This window comes from Lasioglossum baleicum, chromosome 12 (assembly GCF_051020765.1).
Source record: "Lasioglossum baleicum chromosome 12, iyLasBale1, whole genome shotgun sequence".
Taxonomy (NCBI): Eukaryota; Metazoa; Arthropoda; class Insecta; order Hymenoptera; family Halictidae; genus Lasioglossum; species Lasioglossum baleicum.
This window is the reverse complement of record NC_134940.1, coordinates 12,714,527-12,730,465: the sequence shown is the minus strand read 5'-3', so window position 1 is coordinate 12,730,465 and position 15,939 is coordinate 12,714,527. Positions and strand designations below refer to the sequence as shown.

General features: G+C 45.2%; 2 protein-coding genes across 13 annotated transcripts in view; one reads left to right on the top strand and one right to left on the bottom strand.

Annotated features, from left to right (window-relative positions):
* Positions 1-132: 132 nt before the first annotated feature.
* Positions 133-7,417, top strand: Ars2 (arsenic resistance protein 2). 8 transcript variants are annotated; one of them, XM_076435495.1, is made up of 16 exons: positions 133-290; positions 681-825; positions 926-1,192; positions 1,411-1,608; positions 2,807-2,873; positions 2,962-3,209; positions 3,276-3,448; positions 3,520-3,651; positions 3,745-3,995; positions 4,066-4,206; positions 4,309-4,557; positions 4,636-4,806; positions 4,868-5,130; positions 5,285-5,560; positions 5,665-5,796; positions 6,944-7,417. In XM_076435495.1, the coding sequence occupies exons 2-16, from the start codon at positions 704-706 to the stop codon at positions 7,020-7,022; spliced, it is 2,769 nt and encodes a 922-aa protein (XP_076291610.1). In that variant the 5' UTR covers positions 133-290; positions 681-703; the 3' UTR covers positions 7,023-7,417. The 8 variants fall into 8 exon arrangements, with proteins under 8 accessions (XP_076291610.1, XP_076291609.1, XP_076291605.1 ...); XM_076435494.1 differs by having other exon boundaries at positions 914-1,192; positions 1,414-1,608; XM_076435490.1 differs by having other exon boundaries at positions 914-1,192.
* Positions 7,418-8,013: 596 nt separating this feature from the next.
* LOC143214432 (uncharacterized) overlaps positions 8,014-15,939 on the bottom strand; it is a 37,363-nt gene continuing 29,437 nt past the window's right edge. For 3 of the 5 annotated variants that reach the window (XM_076435499.1, XM_076435501.1, XM_076435500.1), the window contains 7 exons: positions 14,196-14,439; positions 12,723-13,125; positions 12,127-12,254; positions 11,442-11,561; positions 9,201-9,218; positions 8,563-8,710; positions 8,014-8,378 (listed from right to left, as the gene is read on the bottom strand). In XM_076435499.1, the coding sequence (XP_076291614.1) occupies positions 8,282-8,378; positions 8,563-8,710; positions 9,201-9,218; positions 11,442-11,561; positions 12,127-12,254; positions 12,723-13,125; positions 14,196-14,439 (1,158 nt within the window). In that variant the 3' untranslated portion in view covers positions 8,014-8,281. The remainder of the gene's footprint in view (positions 8,379-8,562; positions 8,711-9,200; positions 9,219-11,441; positions 11,562-12,126; positions 12,255-12,722; positions 13,126-14,195; positions 14,440-15,939) is intronic. The other 2 variants (XM_076435502.1, XM_076435503.1) reach the window with 2 other exon arrangements.

The following is a 15,939-nucleotide window of genomic DNA, read 5'->3' as shown; positions in this document are numbered from 1 at the left end:
GCATGGTTTCAAGACGAAAGTTTGCTATAATTACGTGAAAGCTTTTTTGAATAATTTGCTAATAATTTGATTCTTACGTTTGAATTTCGCGGGTCTCGAACTCCGAGAGAGATCGATAGGGGACGAAACCTCGATAGCGACATTAGCGACCATAGTCTTACTGGTAGCGACTGACGCCGCACCTCACGGCGAAATAGGCACTTTGGTAAATTTTGGTGACGCACGGTAACGGGTGGCAAAAATCCTCTATGCCCGGACTTTTATTTCCTCTAACGGTGTACCTGATATATGTAAGTACTCCATTTCAATGAGTTAAATTCCAACCGATCGCTTTACTCGCCCGATTCCTACGCGGAAGCATTACGAGTCGATTAGCTGACGAAACGTAACAGAATTCGGTCGTTCCGAGGACCTGTATTCGCGCGTTATTCGAATATTTCGTTCGAAAATTTCTTCGCAAGCACTGGCTCTTGGCCAAACATTTTCCTACCTATGTATTTCCTTTCGAATCTAGTTTCGGCGAAGAATGCTCGGAAATAGTAGCGCGAATTAGCATCAAGAAATATATGTGCTCCAATTGTCCACTTAACCCCCATCTGGTATGCTGTGGTTCAAGATCAGTGGTTCGTTGGTCTATGAAATGCGTTTTCCAATTTCTTTCTACCTGTTATGCGTTTCAGAAGTGACGTAACATTTTTTTACCATGGGTGACTCGGACGACGAGTACGACCGGAAGAGAAGAGACAAGTTCAAAGGGGAACGTACCGAGTCTTATTCGAGGGAAGGTCGTAGAGATGATAGGAGAAGAGATGACTGGGTCGACAGGTAATTAAAATTTATTCAGCCTACTATGGTTTCTGAAATGTTATAAAACTGAGCATATCAATACTCTCTCTAATTATTGTAATGCCAGCAACTATTCTAGAGAGTGGTCTAGTCGACCTAGGCAACGTCCAGACTACAGAGAGTATCGTGGCGGTGGAGGCGGAGGACGGGATAGATACAGTCCAGCCAGGTCACAGGAAATGGCTCCTCCGATGAAGAGAATGAGAGCAGACTGGGATGATCGTCCCAGATATGGGCACGATTATTATGGGGGTGGAGGAGGTGGGGCTGCATCCTGGGGTCCGGATCATTATCCACCTCCGCATCATGGCAATCATCACTATGGAAACCATGGTAACAGCAGCAGGTTTGTGTTTCTTCTGTTGTGTTTATAACGATCTTCTTTTCTTTTCTGGAAGTTGATTCTGAGCACGTCGACGACTTGTCATGAAAAAGAGAGGTTGCATAGTGATCATGCAAAAACGGAGTAGATTCACTCCACGCCTGCTGGCTCGTTTGAGGTAGCATCGACCGGCGGCGTTCTCGCGCGTTAACCGATCCTAATTTCTGTTTGTTCGCTTGAAGCAGTCGGGAGGTGGCTGGCAACTTCAGCAATTCGAATGTGGAGACTCAGCCGCCGATGATGTCGTTCAAAGCGTTTCTTGGGACACAGGAGGACACGATCACCGACGAGGAGGCCATCAAACGTTACAACGAGTACAAGTTGGAGTTCAGGCGGCAACAGTTGAACGAATTCTTCGTCGCCCACAAGGACGAGGAATGGTATATTTCGTTTCGTCGTCTGCTTGCAATTATTCACTTTTAACGTAACATGCAGCTCAACCCTGTGCTTTGAAACGCGGATACAAAAAAAAGAGGAATTAATTTCTACAGTGGTCCGACGCACGCGTTCACCACACTAAAACACTAAACGTATCACTAAAACTCGCATGAGACGAGAATAAACGGTTTCTTTATTACTGTTGCCGCGGATACCGTATCGTCCACTGTAGAAAATAATCTTTGGATCCTAATTAATGTTATCAAGGAATTTCTGGCCTAACGTGTATGCACCAAGGATGGCATACACGTTGGCCAGAAAAGGGGATGAGGGTGTAAGCGGCTTTATAATTTTTGCTAAATTGCAGACACCATTTTATCGGTAATATTCAAGCCAATATGACCAGCTCTCTCTGTCTATCCCTACAGCCATACAGCCAGCAACGCCTTGTCTTGGGCACAGATCTCGTCTCGCTCGTTTATTTTTTCCCGGTACATTTTATGCATACCGCGTGACGCGCATCGCAGAAGATTCGAACGAAAGTGTATTATTAGGTAGCTAATGAGAAATGCGAGCTGGGCGCGCAAAGCCCAAATTCTGCTCGCGGTAGGCCGCGCTCTAAACCCGTTTATAATCATTCTCACTGAAATTCGAAACGATTAGAACGTAATCGTTCACAAATAGATCTCTGAGTCGACGAGAAAACCGAATGCGAGTTATAATAACACCTACAGGTGAGGCTTCATTCTGTAACTGACCAATGTTGACAATAAAACTGATTAATTGTTTAAAGTAATCGTGCCTCAAGCGCGAAACTGAGGATTATAATGAGTTTAATACTTGATCACGAGAGGAACAGTTTTGCGCCGAGCGCGGAGGAGGGAGACCGTGATAACTCGGTAGCTGTTCATATCCATTCACTTTCTATTGTCTATACATATAGCGATCGTTCACTATCGCTGATAATCTCGATCCATAAGCATACACACACGTTGTGCTTGCGTAGAAGCGTGTAGAGATTATTCTGTCGGGAAGTCTGAAACTAACTGATATATCTTTGATTTCAATGTTATTTTTCCGAACGTAACGAATCGTAACCATATAAGAGTCCACAAAATTGTACGTCTGTTTGCTTTCCTATCGACGAAAGTCTACCCAGAGAAACGCGACTAATATCATTCTTTCTGTCGATTTTGCCAGGTTCAAAATTAAGTATCACCCTGAAGAGTCGGTGAAGAGAAAGGAGGAACAAGTGTCTGCCCTCAAGGTATCTGTTTCGGGATTTTAAGAGAATTTGTTCACCGATACCTTGGCCTTTCTCACTGTGATCTTCTGTTTCTGTGTTTCTGTCGCAGAAACGTGTCGAAGTTTTCTTAGAAATGCTCGATGTCGGAGAAATCGACAAAGTCTCGGTAGACGCTGACCAGTCGGACTCTCTGCTCCATTTGTTGGACGCGGTGGTAATAAAGCTGGAAGGCGGCACCGAAGAAGATTTGCAAGTTTTAGACGTAAAACCGGTGAACCCGATCATTTCGAAAGAGACCGCTAAAGAGAAAGAGGACGCGAAAAGTAAACCCATGACTGAAAAGAAGACGGACAATAAGTGAGGATCTTAATACCTGAAACCATTGAAACAGGAACTGTCGATTAATTTTCTCTTGTTTCGTAGTGACACGAGTAAACCGGAAGAGACTTCGCGTGCAGAGAAAACGTTTAAGAACGGACAGAGCACGGATGTAGAAATTAAGAGTGTCGAGAAGGAGGAAGACTGGTCCGGTGAACCCGAGAAACCGGAAGAGAACGTGGAGGAACCGAAGAAAGACGATGACATGGAAGGGAACGGTATGTCTTCCTGCTCGCGTGCATAGAATAACATTTCCTGCTGAACTGCACATTTTGGTTCGGTGCTATAGGTAAACTTGACGAAAGCAACACCAAAAAGAGGAAGCGTGCAGACAGTAACAGCAGCAGTAGCAGCAGTAGTAGCAGCAGTAGTTCTTCTGGTAGCGACAGCAACAAGATTGACACACCGAAGGAAGAAGCTGGTGAGTCTCGATACATTGCATAGCGTATCGTCCGCGTCTTACGAGAAGAGACTGATACAGTTGAGTCAAACTTACGTACATGTTGTCCCGCAGCTGCCGGCGAAAAAGCAGATGCGGCGAGCAACGAGAACGCAGACGCTGCAGAAGGGAAAGAAGAAGAAGAACGGGAACCCAACAAGTCCGATGGCGAGATACTGGAGCCTAAAAAGGCCGCGATAGAGCCGGAAGCTGTGATTGACCTGGCCAGTGAGGATAAGGAGAAAGAGCCTAGAGCGTTGCATAAAACTAGTAGCATCTTCCTTCGTAATTTGGCGCCTACCATCACGAAGGCGGAAGTGGAGGCGGTCAGTTAACGATCTCGCGTACCCAAACGTGGTTGCATTCCTCTTACTAAATTTACCTTTGTCCAAGCAGATGTGCAAACGATTCCCTGGATTCTTACGAGTTGCCATAGCGGATCCTCAGCCGGAAAGGAGATGGTTTAGAAGAGGATGGGTGTCCTTCGAACGACAAGTGAACATAAAGGAGATATGCTGGAGTCTGAATAATATTCGAGTAAGTTGCATGTTCCTTAACCGAACTTACACATGACTATACTATAATTGTGACATTGCTGTGAATGTTCTGTAACAAATTTGTTACTGGTGATTACTAAAGCTCAGGGACTGCGAGTTGGGTGCAATAGTGAACAGAGATCTCTCGCGCCGCATCCGCGCGGTGAACGGTCTAACGCCCCACAAGCAAATAGTTCGACACGATATCAAACTGAGTGCCAAGATCGTGCACAATTTGGACAACAGGGTCGGTCTGTGGAACGATGACAAGAAAGACGACAGCGCGGCCAAGCAGGAAGATGATAACAAAGAGGCTAAAGGCGCGCAGAATGCTCACGAAGTCGAGCAAGCTGTAAGTCGATATTCGGTCCGTTGAATAAATGCCTCTTCAACGGGAAAGAATCTTCTACAAACATCTTTGAACCCACAGGCGTTCGGATTGTCCTCGAAGAATCCGGTGTTGAAGAACATAACCGACTACTTGATAGAAGAGGCGTCCGCGGAAGAAGAAGAGTTGTTGGGCATGTCTGGCGATCAGGAGGAGGGGCAGTTGGGAGGCGACGGGGATGGTCCCATCGAGAGAGATCCGACCTTGGTGAAGGTACCGTCACCGTTTATCTACCGACCTCCATCAGATCCTTTAAATTCTATTCGTTTCTCAGGTGCTCGACAGACTGATTCTTTACTTGCGGGTAGTCCATTCGGTCGACTATTACAACCACTGCGAGTACCCTAACGAGGATGAGATGCCCAACAGGTGCGGTATAATGCACGTCAGAGGATCGCCTCCAGCAGCCAAAGTTTCCAGTACCGAGTTGTCCGAGTACTGTCGCAACTTCGAGAGCAAAATGGCCGCTTTCTTGCAGCCGGTCGCTACTCTGTCCCAGGAAGAGTTCGACAAGCTCGGTGCCAAGAACGCGGAAACGTATCCTTTTCACAAGGAAATGTTACTGTTGTTGGGTCCTCGATCTGGGTAAAACTTCTTCTGATAAATCCAGAGTAAACCTAAACTGACCGTGACCTCTTCTTGTTAGCCTTTGCAACCTTGTCCTATGGTTTCCTTGACTCTACCGAATCAGTGAGGTGGAGAAATTCGTCCAGGCGAACACGCAGGAGTTGTCGAAGGACAAGTGGCTGTGTCCGCTAAGCGGGAAGAAGTTTAAAGGGCCAGATTTCATCCGGAAACACATCTTCAACAAACATGCTGAGAAGGTGGCCGAGGTCAAAGCTGAGGCGGAGTATTTCAACAACTACTTGAGGGACCCGAAGAGGCCGCAGTTGCCAGAGCATCCTGGCAACAAGGCACCACCCAGGGAGGGTATGCGCGAGGGATTCACCCCCTACGGGTGCTCCACGTAAGTGTCCATCGACATTTCCAGCTCACATTTGGATATCTTGTTGTAGAAATTCTGTAGAAAAGAAATTCTTTTGTTTGATGTATGCAACTTTATTTCTACAGATTTGGAAGCTATGGAAGTGGTGGTGGTGGTTATGGTAGCAGCAGAGGAGGCTACGGGTCCAGTTACGGTGGAGGATTCGGCGGTGGATTTGGAATGCCACGTCCAAGTCGCGGTGGTTTCAATAGAGGACGGTAAGGAATCCATTCTTTTTCTCAGTCGCATGCGACTCGCATGTTGTACGCAATCTCTGGCATGCGGGTGACGCTTGTCGAGGTACCCGAGCGACTAATTAAAGTACGATCAACAATAAATCCCGTCGATCGCAAACAAAGTACCGTCTCGAAGTTCTTCTGTTCTCATTTCTTTCTCGTTTCTCGGCGACATGTATTGAACGTGGTGTGATCCACTGTTTTACAGGGCTGCCCCGGATTCCACCTCGAGGCCTATTGTTAGTTATAATGACTTGGACCAGCCAGACATGGACATGTTCTAAGTTTAATCGAGTTTAACTGGCACCTTCGAGTCAATTTGCGCGGACAGTCTGTAAACGGCAAAAAAAAACGGGAGAAAATCCTAAGCAATATGTCGGACTCGCCTCTGTGCTAGCAGATTTATTAATCTGGATTATGTAACACACGCACGTGATCGTCGAACGTTTTAATGAATTACCGGGAACGAGATCTGTGTTACAAAATCAGCACGTTTTTCCATGCTATTAACTCTTGACACGCGAGACTCGCACGGCTTTTGGCGTCTCACGGTACAGACACTCCGACGAAAAATTTCGTTCTGAATGGATCACGTGTATTTGAACATTTTATCTACCGGAAGCCTATTAATAGGATCTCCATTAATTGCGTTATTATTAGACTACGGTACTGGGGGTGTGTTCACGGATATGTTAACGATTGAAATTGCTATGGCTGTTGAACGAGCTATTAAAAAATTCTCAGCCGTGGATCATTTTCAAAAATTAAGAAATAATCACTGGGAGATAATGTGTTAACAAGGAGGCTTCTCGTGTCACGTTCCTTGTCGATCAGGGAGACGGAGAAGGGAACGAGAGAGGAAGGTCGAGAAAAGATCGGCAAATGCTGTGTAACCGTACCAGAAAGGGACTAACAAATAAACTTATTTGTTACTGCTTACACGTGTGCTTTTATTTTCTTTCATCCCATGCCTCCGTTCGAATTCCCACGTCCAGTTGGTCGCACGTCGCACACACTTCTCGAGGTCTCGCGCACGCGGTTTCGGCCCACCATTTTCTACTATTCTTTGTTGTCTACGCCCGTAGCTAGCTCGAAACACCACAGTTTTAATTGTTGTTCAACGTTACAGCGGCGGCGGAGGAGACTTTCGACCAGTCATTCATTATCGCGATCTCGACGCACCCAGAGAGCCGGACGAATTCCTCTAAAATCCTGCCTCGAGGCACGTTCGAGAGGATCCATGGAAAACCGCTTGATCTCGGGTGAACGGAGGACACGACCCTGTTTTCTCTAAGGCTAACAGTTAACCTCGGGACCTGCGTTAGATTTACAGGACGCTCTTGAAATAGACGACCATACTACCTTGGAATCGTACACCACTCGTCGCGAAGACTGCGTCCAGGCCGGAAATGGACCAGACTTACTTGTTAATCAAAATGAATTTCAAAATACACGTAGTAATAGGTAGCTACGATTGGGAAGAGACTTTTCGATCACGTGCCCATTTCCGGTTCAGAAGTTCGGAAGACTCGTTTCAGACGCGCGTGCATCTGCGACCTTTTCTATTCTTGTCATAAAGTAGTATGCGCCCTCAGAGTTTTAATCAGCTATTTCGGCGACAGCTTGTACACCTGTATATATTTAACGCATTGGATGCTTGTTGTTCAGATAAACGATTTCGCGAACGTCCGAAATTTTTATACAGAAGCGAGGAAGTCCACTGTATACAAAAATATGTATGGTATACCGTGAGTTTCTCAACAGCCAAGCTGGTCAATTTCATTGCCGAACGGAAGAAGAAGGCAACAAGAAGCGACAAAAAGTTGCTCGGTGCTGCTGCAGTGTGAACGTATAGTTTTATAGTGCGATGAGTATACGTTGACATTTTATTTTTCTTATCTATAAAATTGAACTCGATAGTGTATCTCTAGCGGTTTCGAACGAAGCCGATGTGCAATGCGTTGGATTGGCGATCTATCGAGAAGTGTGTTCAAATATACATAAAATATAAAAACTATGTAAAACACAGAAATCGATCGGCTTGGCTTCTGAAAGGCGCACGCGATTGTCGGATGTGTATAAATTTTACGAGAACGGTTTAATTTGTTGACGGCGATGTGACGAGAGAGCGCGAGCATCTATATATGCGTATATGTTGTGTATCTGTAGCACCGGGCAGAAAAATGAAGGAAAACTATAATATGTATAATGTTCCATTGAAAAAGACGTCGCGGTACAAAATACGTCACTTGTAATCGACTTTATGATACATCAATAAACTATGTCATTTCCTAATTGCAGTCAACCATGTGTACCGCTTGTAAACAATTTATTATGCATCGGCTGCATATCTATACGGCACAATGGTATATATATATATATATGTATAAATATATACATTAATTACACTTGTCGCTCTCTTCCCGTAAGAAAAATACTGTGATATAGACTCGGACCAGCAGAAGGATCAAGGGAATCGGTGCTTGCAGTGCCTCTCATCGGTTCCGTCGCCGCAGTCGTCGACCCCATTGCACTTCATCCCCTTTGTGATGCACCTATTGTTTCTGTGTACAATTCAAATGTTTTCGCGTGACCAAGAATATTTAACAGTTGCATCGGGAGTAATATCTGCTTAGAGATGGGATCGAGATCATCGTGTACAAAAAAGTTATGGGCTCTCATCGTTTGCATTGTCCAGGGAACGAAGTTACGCTCTCGATCCTATCACTGTGATCTATCGAGACTTACTGGCACGTGAACTCCTGCTTGTTGCATCGTCCTTGGCAACCGGACGGTTCGTCGGACTCGTCGACGCAGTCCGGCAGGCCGTCGCAGAAACGGGCCTCCGATATGCACTGTCCGTTGCTGCACGGGAACTCGTTCTCCGAAGGACAGGCTGGACAGTTGTCAACAGACATAGTAATCGCCGTTCCCGTGAACGCCTGAGATCGGTTAGTCAAAGCGCAACAAGCGGTGCAAGCGGAAAGTTTAAAGCTGACGGTGCACCGGTACCATAATGGATCAGGCAAATGCTTGACATTGATTCGATCTCCTCAAGGACAATCTGTAGAGACTCTAGGGTACGTTAAAAATTTGGAAAAGCAACGTTCACACAAACGGGACCATTCAGATTCAACGTGTCTCAATGAGCTGACGCGTCCTTGAAGAGATTAATGGTTACTAATCGCACTTGACACGTGTGTATGGGTTCTCCTCTGGTGCAAGATCATTCCGTGTACATGCTCAAAGAGCGCAATGAAAAGCGGCCATTGTGTGCCGGGCAAAATCAAAGGAATCTTTGTCTCGGACAGGAGGAAAGTGTCGGTGATCAGGAGCAAGCGTGGTGTTGTTGCATGCGGCCCAAAATGAACGAATAATGTACTCACACCTACCGAGTTTACCACCTACGAGGGAGAACAGAAAAAAAACGAAAGTTCAGAGAAGAGAGCCAGTGATGGAGAGAGAGAAAAGAGAGAGATAGAAAACAAAAATATAGAGAGAAAAGGAGGCAAACACCGTGATTTGTAAATATCTCGACTGGCCAACGAGACTGGGTCTCTTGCGATGACAACGGTGTTACTCTCTCGCGGAGAAAATCCTGTGCATTTCTAGAACGATTTCTCCCGTAGGAAAAGCGTTCCATAGTGCCGCTATATTATTAGACTGCGGATTTTATGTATTTATTTTAAAAATTTTCAAGATGAAGTTGTTATATTAATATCAGCTTTTTGAAAATCAGTGAAAGAGTAAATGTATTGGGAGTACAAATAAGTCTCCGCCGTATTTCATCTTAACTTGGGCATTTATTGCGAAAGAACGGTACCTTATGTTTTATTCAAAGTATTGTCCATCACTGGCCACTACTTTTTCCCATCTTTCTAGCAGCATCTGGATACCGCGTCGGAAGAACGTTTCATCTTTTGACGCTATCCATGCATCAACACAATTTTTGTTATCTTCACATGATGTGAAGTGTTGCTCAGACAGGCCATGCGTCATCGATCGAAACATGAGGACGAGCATTATCATGCAGAAGAATGATTTTGTCGAGTCTGGAGTAATAATGGGCGCGTCTTTCCTTAAGTGCTCGGCTCAATCTCATCAATTGAGTTCGGTAGAGAGCCCCAGTAATGGTTTCATTCGGTTTGAGCAACTCATAATACCCGACACCAAGCTGGTCCCACCAAATACACAACATAAGTTTTTTTCTATGAATATTCGGCTTGGCTGTCGATGTTAAAGCATGGCCAGGTGGTCCCCATGATTTCTTCTTCTTTGGGTTACCATAGTGGATCCATTTTACATCACCAGTGACTATACGATGCAAGAGACCCTTCCGTTTATGCCTGGCAAGCAGCATTTCACATGTGGTCAATCGGCGTTCAATGTTTCTCGACGTCAGTTCATATGGAACCCAATTTCCTTGCTTTTGTATCATTCCCACTGATTTTAAACGATGTGAAATCGCTTGTTGAGTCACTGATAATGCAAGTGCAAGTTCTTCTTGCGTTTGGCACGAATCTTCATTCAATAATGCTTCCAATTCCGCGTCTTCGTACACTTTCGACCTTCCACTACGTTCTTTGTCTTCGACATCAAATTCACCGTTCTTAAACTTTTGAAACCACTCACGACAACTTCTCTCACTTATGTCTGGTCGTTCGAGACCAACACCGAAGCTACGCGCATCCCCCGAGCTGGCCAGGCTCTCGGATCGTGGGTCGAGGGTGGTCTCGACGGGGTGATCCGCGTGTTTGCTTGTAGGACGTCTCGATCTGTGATCGTCGTCCTCAGCCAGCAGTAGGCTGTCGCGGAACTTTTGACACCTTTTCCAGGGTGTTTATTTGTCTGTTTCGTCCTGTAATCTGTTGTCCTCTGTCGTTTCGTTTAGTTTGGCACGGCATGTTATGCAGGCTTGTCTGTAGCCTATTTGCCTAGTGCCTCTCTTCACTCTTATGCAATTGTATTCTGTGTAGTTGTAGTAGATGCAGCCTTACCATATGCTTCTACAAGCAATCGATGCGCCTCAGCTGCAGATTTCTTCAAATTAAAGAAGTAAATCAGAACTTCCCGCAAATGACGTTAAAAACTCGACATTTTCGCACAAAAAAAATATACGACGCTGATACACAATCGCTAATATTTCAAGTTTGTTGTTGACAGATGTGCAACGTGCAACCTTACGATATGTGTACATCTGACACTATTTAGCCGCCAGCCGCCATAACTTACCGGTTGCGCTATCTGATTTCAAACGGCGAAGACTTATTTGTATATTTTCACCGAACTTCCCTTTCTTACAATTGATTTCGTCAATCTCTATTTTGCTTAAAAATCCGGAGTCTAATTATTATCAACCCCTCCACGATCTCTTCACTGAGAATATAGTAATTGCTATCAGAACGAGATTGCAATTGCAGATTCCAGTTAGACCCATATAAGTATTTAGAAGGATTTGATAGAGTACAGTTGCGACAGAGAAAAGATGAACAGTTATGTAGAGGGGTTCTAACGTTCGGACCGAGGTGATAGAGTCAACAAGTAGATTTGCAACTGGTTCGCGGTGATTTGGACCAGTCGACGATACTCTAGCCAACGGCGCCCGTTTCTCGCCGTGGCCTTCTTACCGAGTGTGCAATTAATCTCGTCGGCTGCGTCCCAGCAATCTATCTTGCCGTCGCATCTCTTCTCCAACGGAAGGCAGGAGGTCTCATTACCGCACTGGAAATGCGTCTCCGGATCGCAGGCTGCAACAAACCACGCGTTATCGTTACCTCATACTCGCGTTTCATTCACATTACTCCATTACGTCTGTGTCGAAGACACGCAAATGTTATACGGTGTACAAAAAATTGTAGGAACATCAACAAAATTCTGGGGCCCACGACAAAAATTAAAACCTTTCAAAAACTCTATATCCTTTTACAGAAAACATGTTAGATTTTTCCGAGATCCTATCATCTATATAACCAGTAAACAAAAATTGTAGGAGTTCTGAAAAAATTCTGGGGCCTGGAAAAAATTGTAAAGGTTCTAATAAGTCACTGTAGATGTCTGGCAAACTTCTGTGCTCCGTTAAGAAGTCTACGGAACGAAACGAAGACGCGGATTGGAATCGGAGAAAGCTCGGAGACGGTCGGTTCCATCGACGAGGTCTTTACCCGAAGGATTAGTCGCGACGGTTGCAGCGAAAGATGGCAAACTGAAGCCTCGCGAGCCGCGACAAAGCGGCAAAGCCGATCACACACGGAGAAGTTATGGGTCGCGAAAAAAAAAGTGGGCCAATGGGATCAGAACGAAGGAGACGCATACCGCAATTGAACTCGTCCGAATGGTCGTAGCAATTCATGTGGCCGTCGCACCGTTTCTCCAAGGGGATGCAAAGTGTGTTTGCGCACGTCCACTCGTCGTCCAGGCAGTAATGCTCCACCTCCACGCACCTTTCAACAAACATTCATTTTCTTTATCGCACACCAATTAGGATTGGATTTTAGTATAAATCGCGCATAGACATAGATTGCCCCTTGGAGCGCTGGTTCGGATCAAGAGCCACTAAGCCATGCATTGAAGCTAGATAAAATACCCTTCCGTTGCTATGCTTCGTCCAACGAAAAACCCCGTGTTTATGCTACCGAGAAATAAGAAGGCGAATCCCGCACCTATGCAATCCTGGAAACGAGTCTACCGCCTTAAAAGCCCAATTAGATTACGATGAGTCAGACTCGTCGTGCGATTTTTCAAGTTATCTATGATATCAATTTTTTATGAAACTAACACAGGAAGCACGACTCTTCATGGATGGTCGTTTTCTATCTCTGTGTCTATAATTTCGCGTTGAAAATTACTCGGAGCAACGGATGGATCGACGAGGAATTTAGTCGGATTTTCGTTGGGTGTTGGATTTGAACCTGAATGCGTCGACGTCGAGGCGATGGCACTTCTGCTTGTTGACGAGGCAGAAACCGGCGCATCCGGTCGGGTCCTCGAGATCCAGGCTGGTCCTGCAGATCGGCACCTCTTCGTCGACGAGGGCGACGCACACCTCCCCGTTCAGGCAGTCGTCGCAGTATCTGGTGGAGTTGACGGCCGGCGGACCGCTCGCTTCCGCTTCCGGTTCCGCGGTGGTACGAGCGCCGCTCTCCGGAAATGACTGGTCGCCGCTTAAAAGCACGCTCGCGATCAGGGTGCTGCTCGCCGGCGTCGTCGTCGACGCGTTCGTCAACAACGTTCCCGCGGTCGACGTTCCGATCGTCGACGTGTCGTTCGCCGACGACTTCAGGTACTGTTGGATGATCTGCAGCTTCTCCGGCTCTGTCAATCCGCCACAATTATTGCATTAGGTTGTTGCATATGAAAAATAGATATATTTTGACGATACTTTAATAATCGATGAAAATATGGTGGCAAAAACATTGCGTGGTGCTAGTAAAACAAGCAAATTGTTTCAAGACCACTCGTTACCGAATACTGTCCACAACACGCCCCGCTGGACTTCATTGAAACGATCATGGTTGTTCACGAAGGTCCGACAGAGTGCCAACAGTGTGCAACGCTCGATCGCTGAGATCTCAGTCCGTCAGTCGAACGCATCGGCGAACTATTTGGAAATACTGTTTGCGAGGCACACGTGGCCGTTTAATGTATGAAAGAGTGTGCGCGTCGGTCTCGTCTTCTAGAAATAACTGATCGCTCGGAAAATAACGAACGGTCAACGCCTTGAGTACACAAACGAGAGTGTGCATGCCGCTTCAACTCGATCGCCTCATCCGGCGCAGAAGAACAACGTTCCCGTTGACCCACCGGTTAAATTCATCTTGCCCGCCGCAATTGCCTCGCTTTGACGAATAAAAAGAAAACCTCGGCCATTTGTTTTCGCCATTGGGCCGAATGCCGGACGCGTTGGCTTCGCCACGTGTCTGTCGCGATCGATCGCGATTAGACCGCGAAGTCCGTTCCTACTGTGCAAAAATCTACCCGACTTCCGGTTCGCTTCCTGACCGTCAATGTTTCTTATAATCATCTCTTAAAAACCGGATCTTTGGATGCCGGCGAAAATTATTCGAACAAGTCAAGCGTCTATAGTTGCCATTATTCATATTTTCCATCTGGAAAATGTTTCCATTAATGATGAACCATGTAAATCAATTAGACCGAGGTTCTACCACAGACTTTGAACTACAGATGCCAACGATGTTCGTGTACAGAAATATAATGAAAATTATTGGGTTCTATCAAGTGTGTTATCGCGTTTGGCCACTCTTTATCAGCTAAGAATGCACAAGAGTCTGCAGTCCACCGATTAGGTAAAGCAGCCATAGCTCGATTTTTGATATTGGTTCGTAAAATGTAGAATGTATATTGATATTGAAGGAAGTACTCACCGAAGACGATGTAGAGAGCAACCGCGCCGATTCCGAGGAGCGCAAGGATTAGTATTAGCAGGAGGACCAAGGACCTCGAGCAACCGGAAGTCTTCAGAGGCCGCGCCAAGTGCAGAGTCCACCCATGCCGATGTTTTCGCAATCTGGCCGGATGCGGTGGCGGCTCTGCCCTGACGCTTCTTCGTTGATTCGCGCGATTTTGCGAGGACGGAGTCTGCGTTCGCACTGGGAGGGAATAGGCCCTCTGAAATCAAAGCGATCCGCTTCCTCAGATCTTTGTTTTCCTTCCTAAACCTCGTTCCTTCTCATCGTGTCACCATTTTCAACGCAGCTTTTGGTCTTACACAGACCAAATTCACCTTTTTACGGATTAACTCCTTGCCCTATCGAGTCAGAGACTCGTCATGAAGATTCTAAACAGGGTCTAATAGATATGCAATTAATTTGGCATGAGATAAATACAAACTTTCTTCTTTTTTCTATGAAATTTTGAACGATGCAGAATTTCTGCAGTATGCAGGGTGTCTCAGCTGAAGGAGGCCACCTAAATATCTCCTTTATTTTGAATGGCACAAAAAAACTATTTTTGGCATAATTTAAATGGTATCGAAGGAGGAATATCATATAGAAGAACAATTTGTTTTGTTCGCTTATTTTTTCATAGTTTCTTCAAGTTCATCGTTATTTATTCTCGGGAAAACTTTTTTTCTTATTCCATCCTGTTAATGACTTAAGCATATTCAAATGTATTTTTTCAGCCGCTATAAGATGGAATAAAAAAAAGTTTTCCCGATAAAAAAATAACGATGACCTTGAAAAATCTATGAAAAAATAATCGGACAAAAGAAATTGTTCTTCTATGATATACAATTATGCCATAAATATTTTTTGTCATTATAAAAATAGTCTCCTTCAGCTGAGACACCCTGTATAATCTGCAAAATGGTGAATCTGAAAGCCCGTTTTCTGAACAAAATGAAGGTTCAGTTGAATTTTTTAATTTCTGTTTATTATCAACGCACTGCGGGTGTTTCGGTCTCTTTACCTCAAATTTAACCATCGGCACTGCATTCTCTTCGAGCTGGCCTTTCTCGTTCGCTGTTTCTCGATAATCGCTTATCTGTGTTCCGATAGAGGTTCAAAATCAATTACCAGGAAGCTAGAAAGGCGCGGTGTCGCCACCGATGACGAAGACTCGCGAATCTAACCTGCGTGAATGCGAATCTGATCGAGAGTCGTCCGAGCATGGTCTTCCGCAAACACGTGTTTTTACAAAATCGCGATATATTAACTCCATGTCTTATGATTTTTCTCTTTTATTTTTCAGAGCATATAGTCGTCAATTTAAAAAATCTAAAACTTCTGATTCGACACTACTTCTAAACTTTATCCTAACCGCGTGAAACAAATTAATCTGTCTACCGTACATTCATTCCGTTACAGTGGAGCCGTAAGACTCCAATATTAGTTTACATACTGGCGTGTATTTTTGCATAATTGTTGTCGAGATCGATAATTAAATTCACTGGAGCTGGAACAGTTCTCCGTTGGCCGCGCCAATCAACTTGGAACTCGAACTTCGACGGTAGAACAGCGTTTCACTTCGAATCACGTGGATGTTCACCATCAGGATGATTATGTGCGACAAGCCGGAGGGTTAAACCGATGATTGGCAATCGTTGAAGCGAGATGGTCTGCGAGAATAGGACGAGACCGAAGAAACTTGCCGAGTCGATGCTTCGAG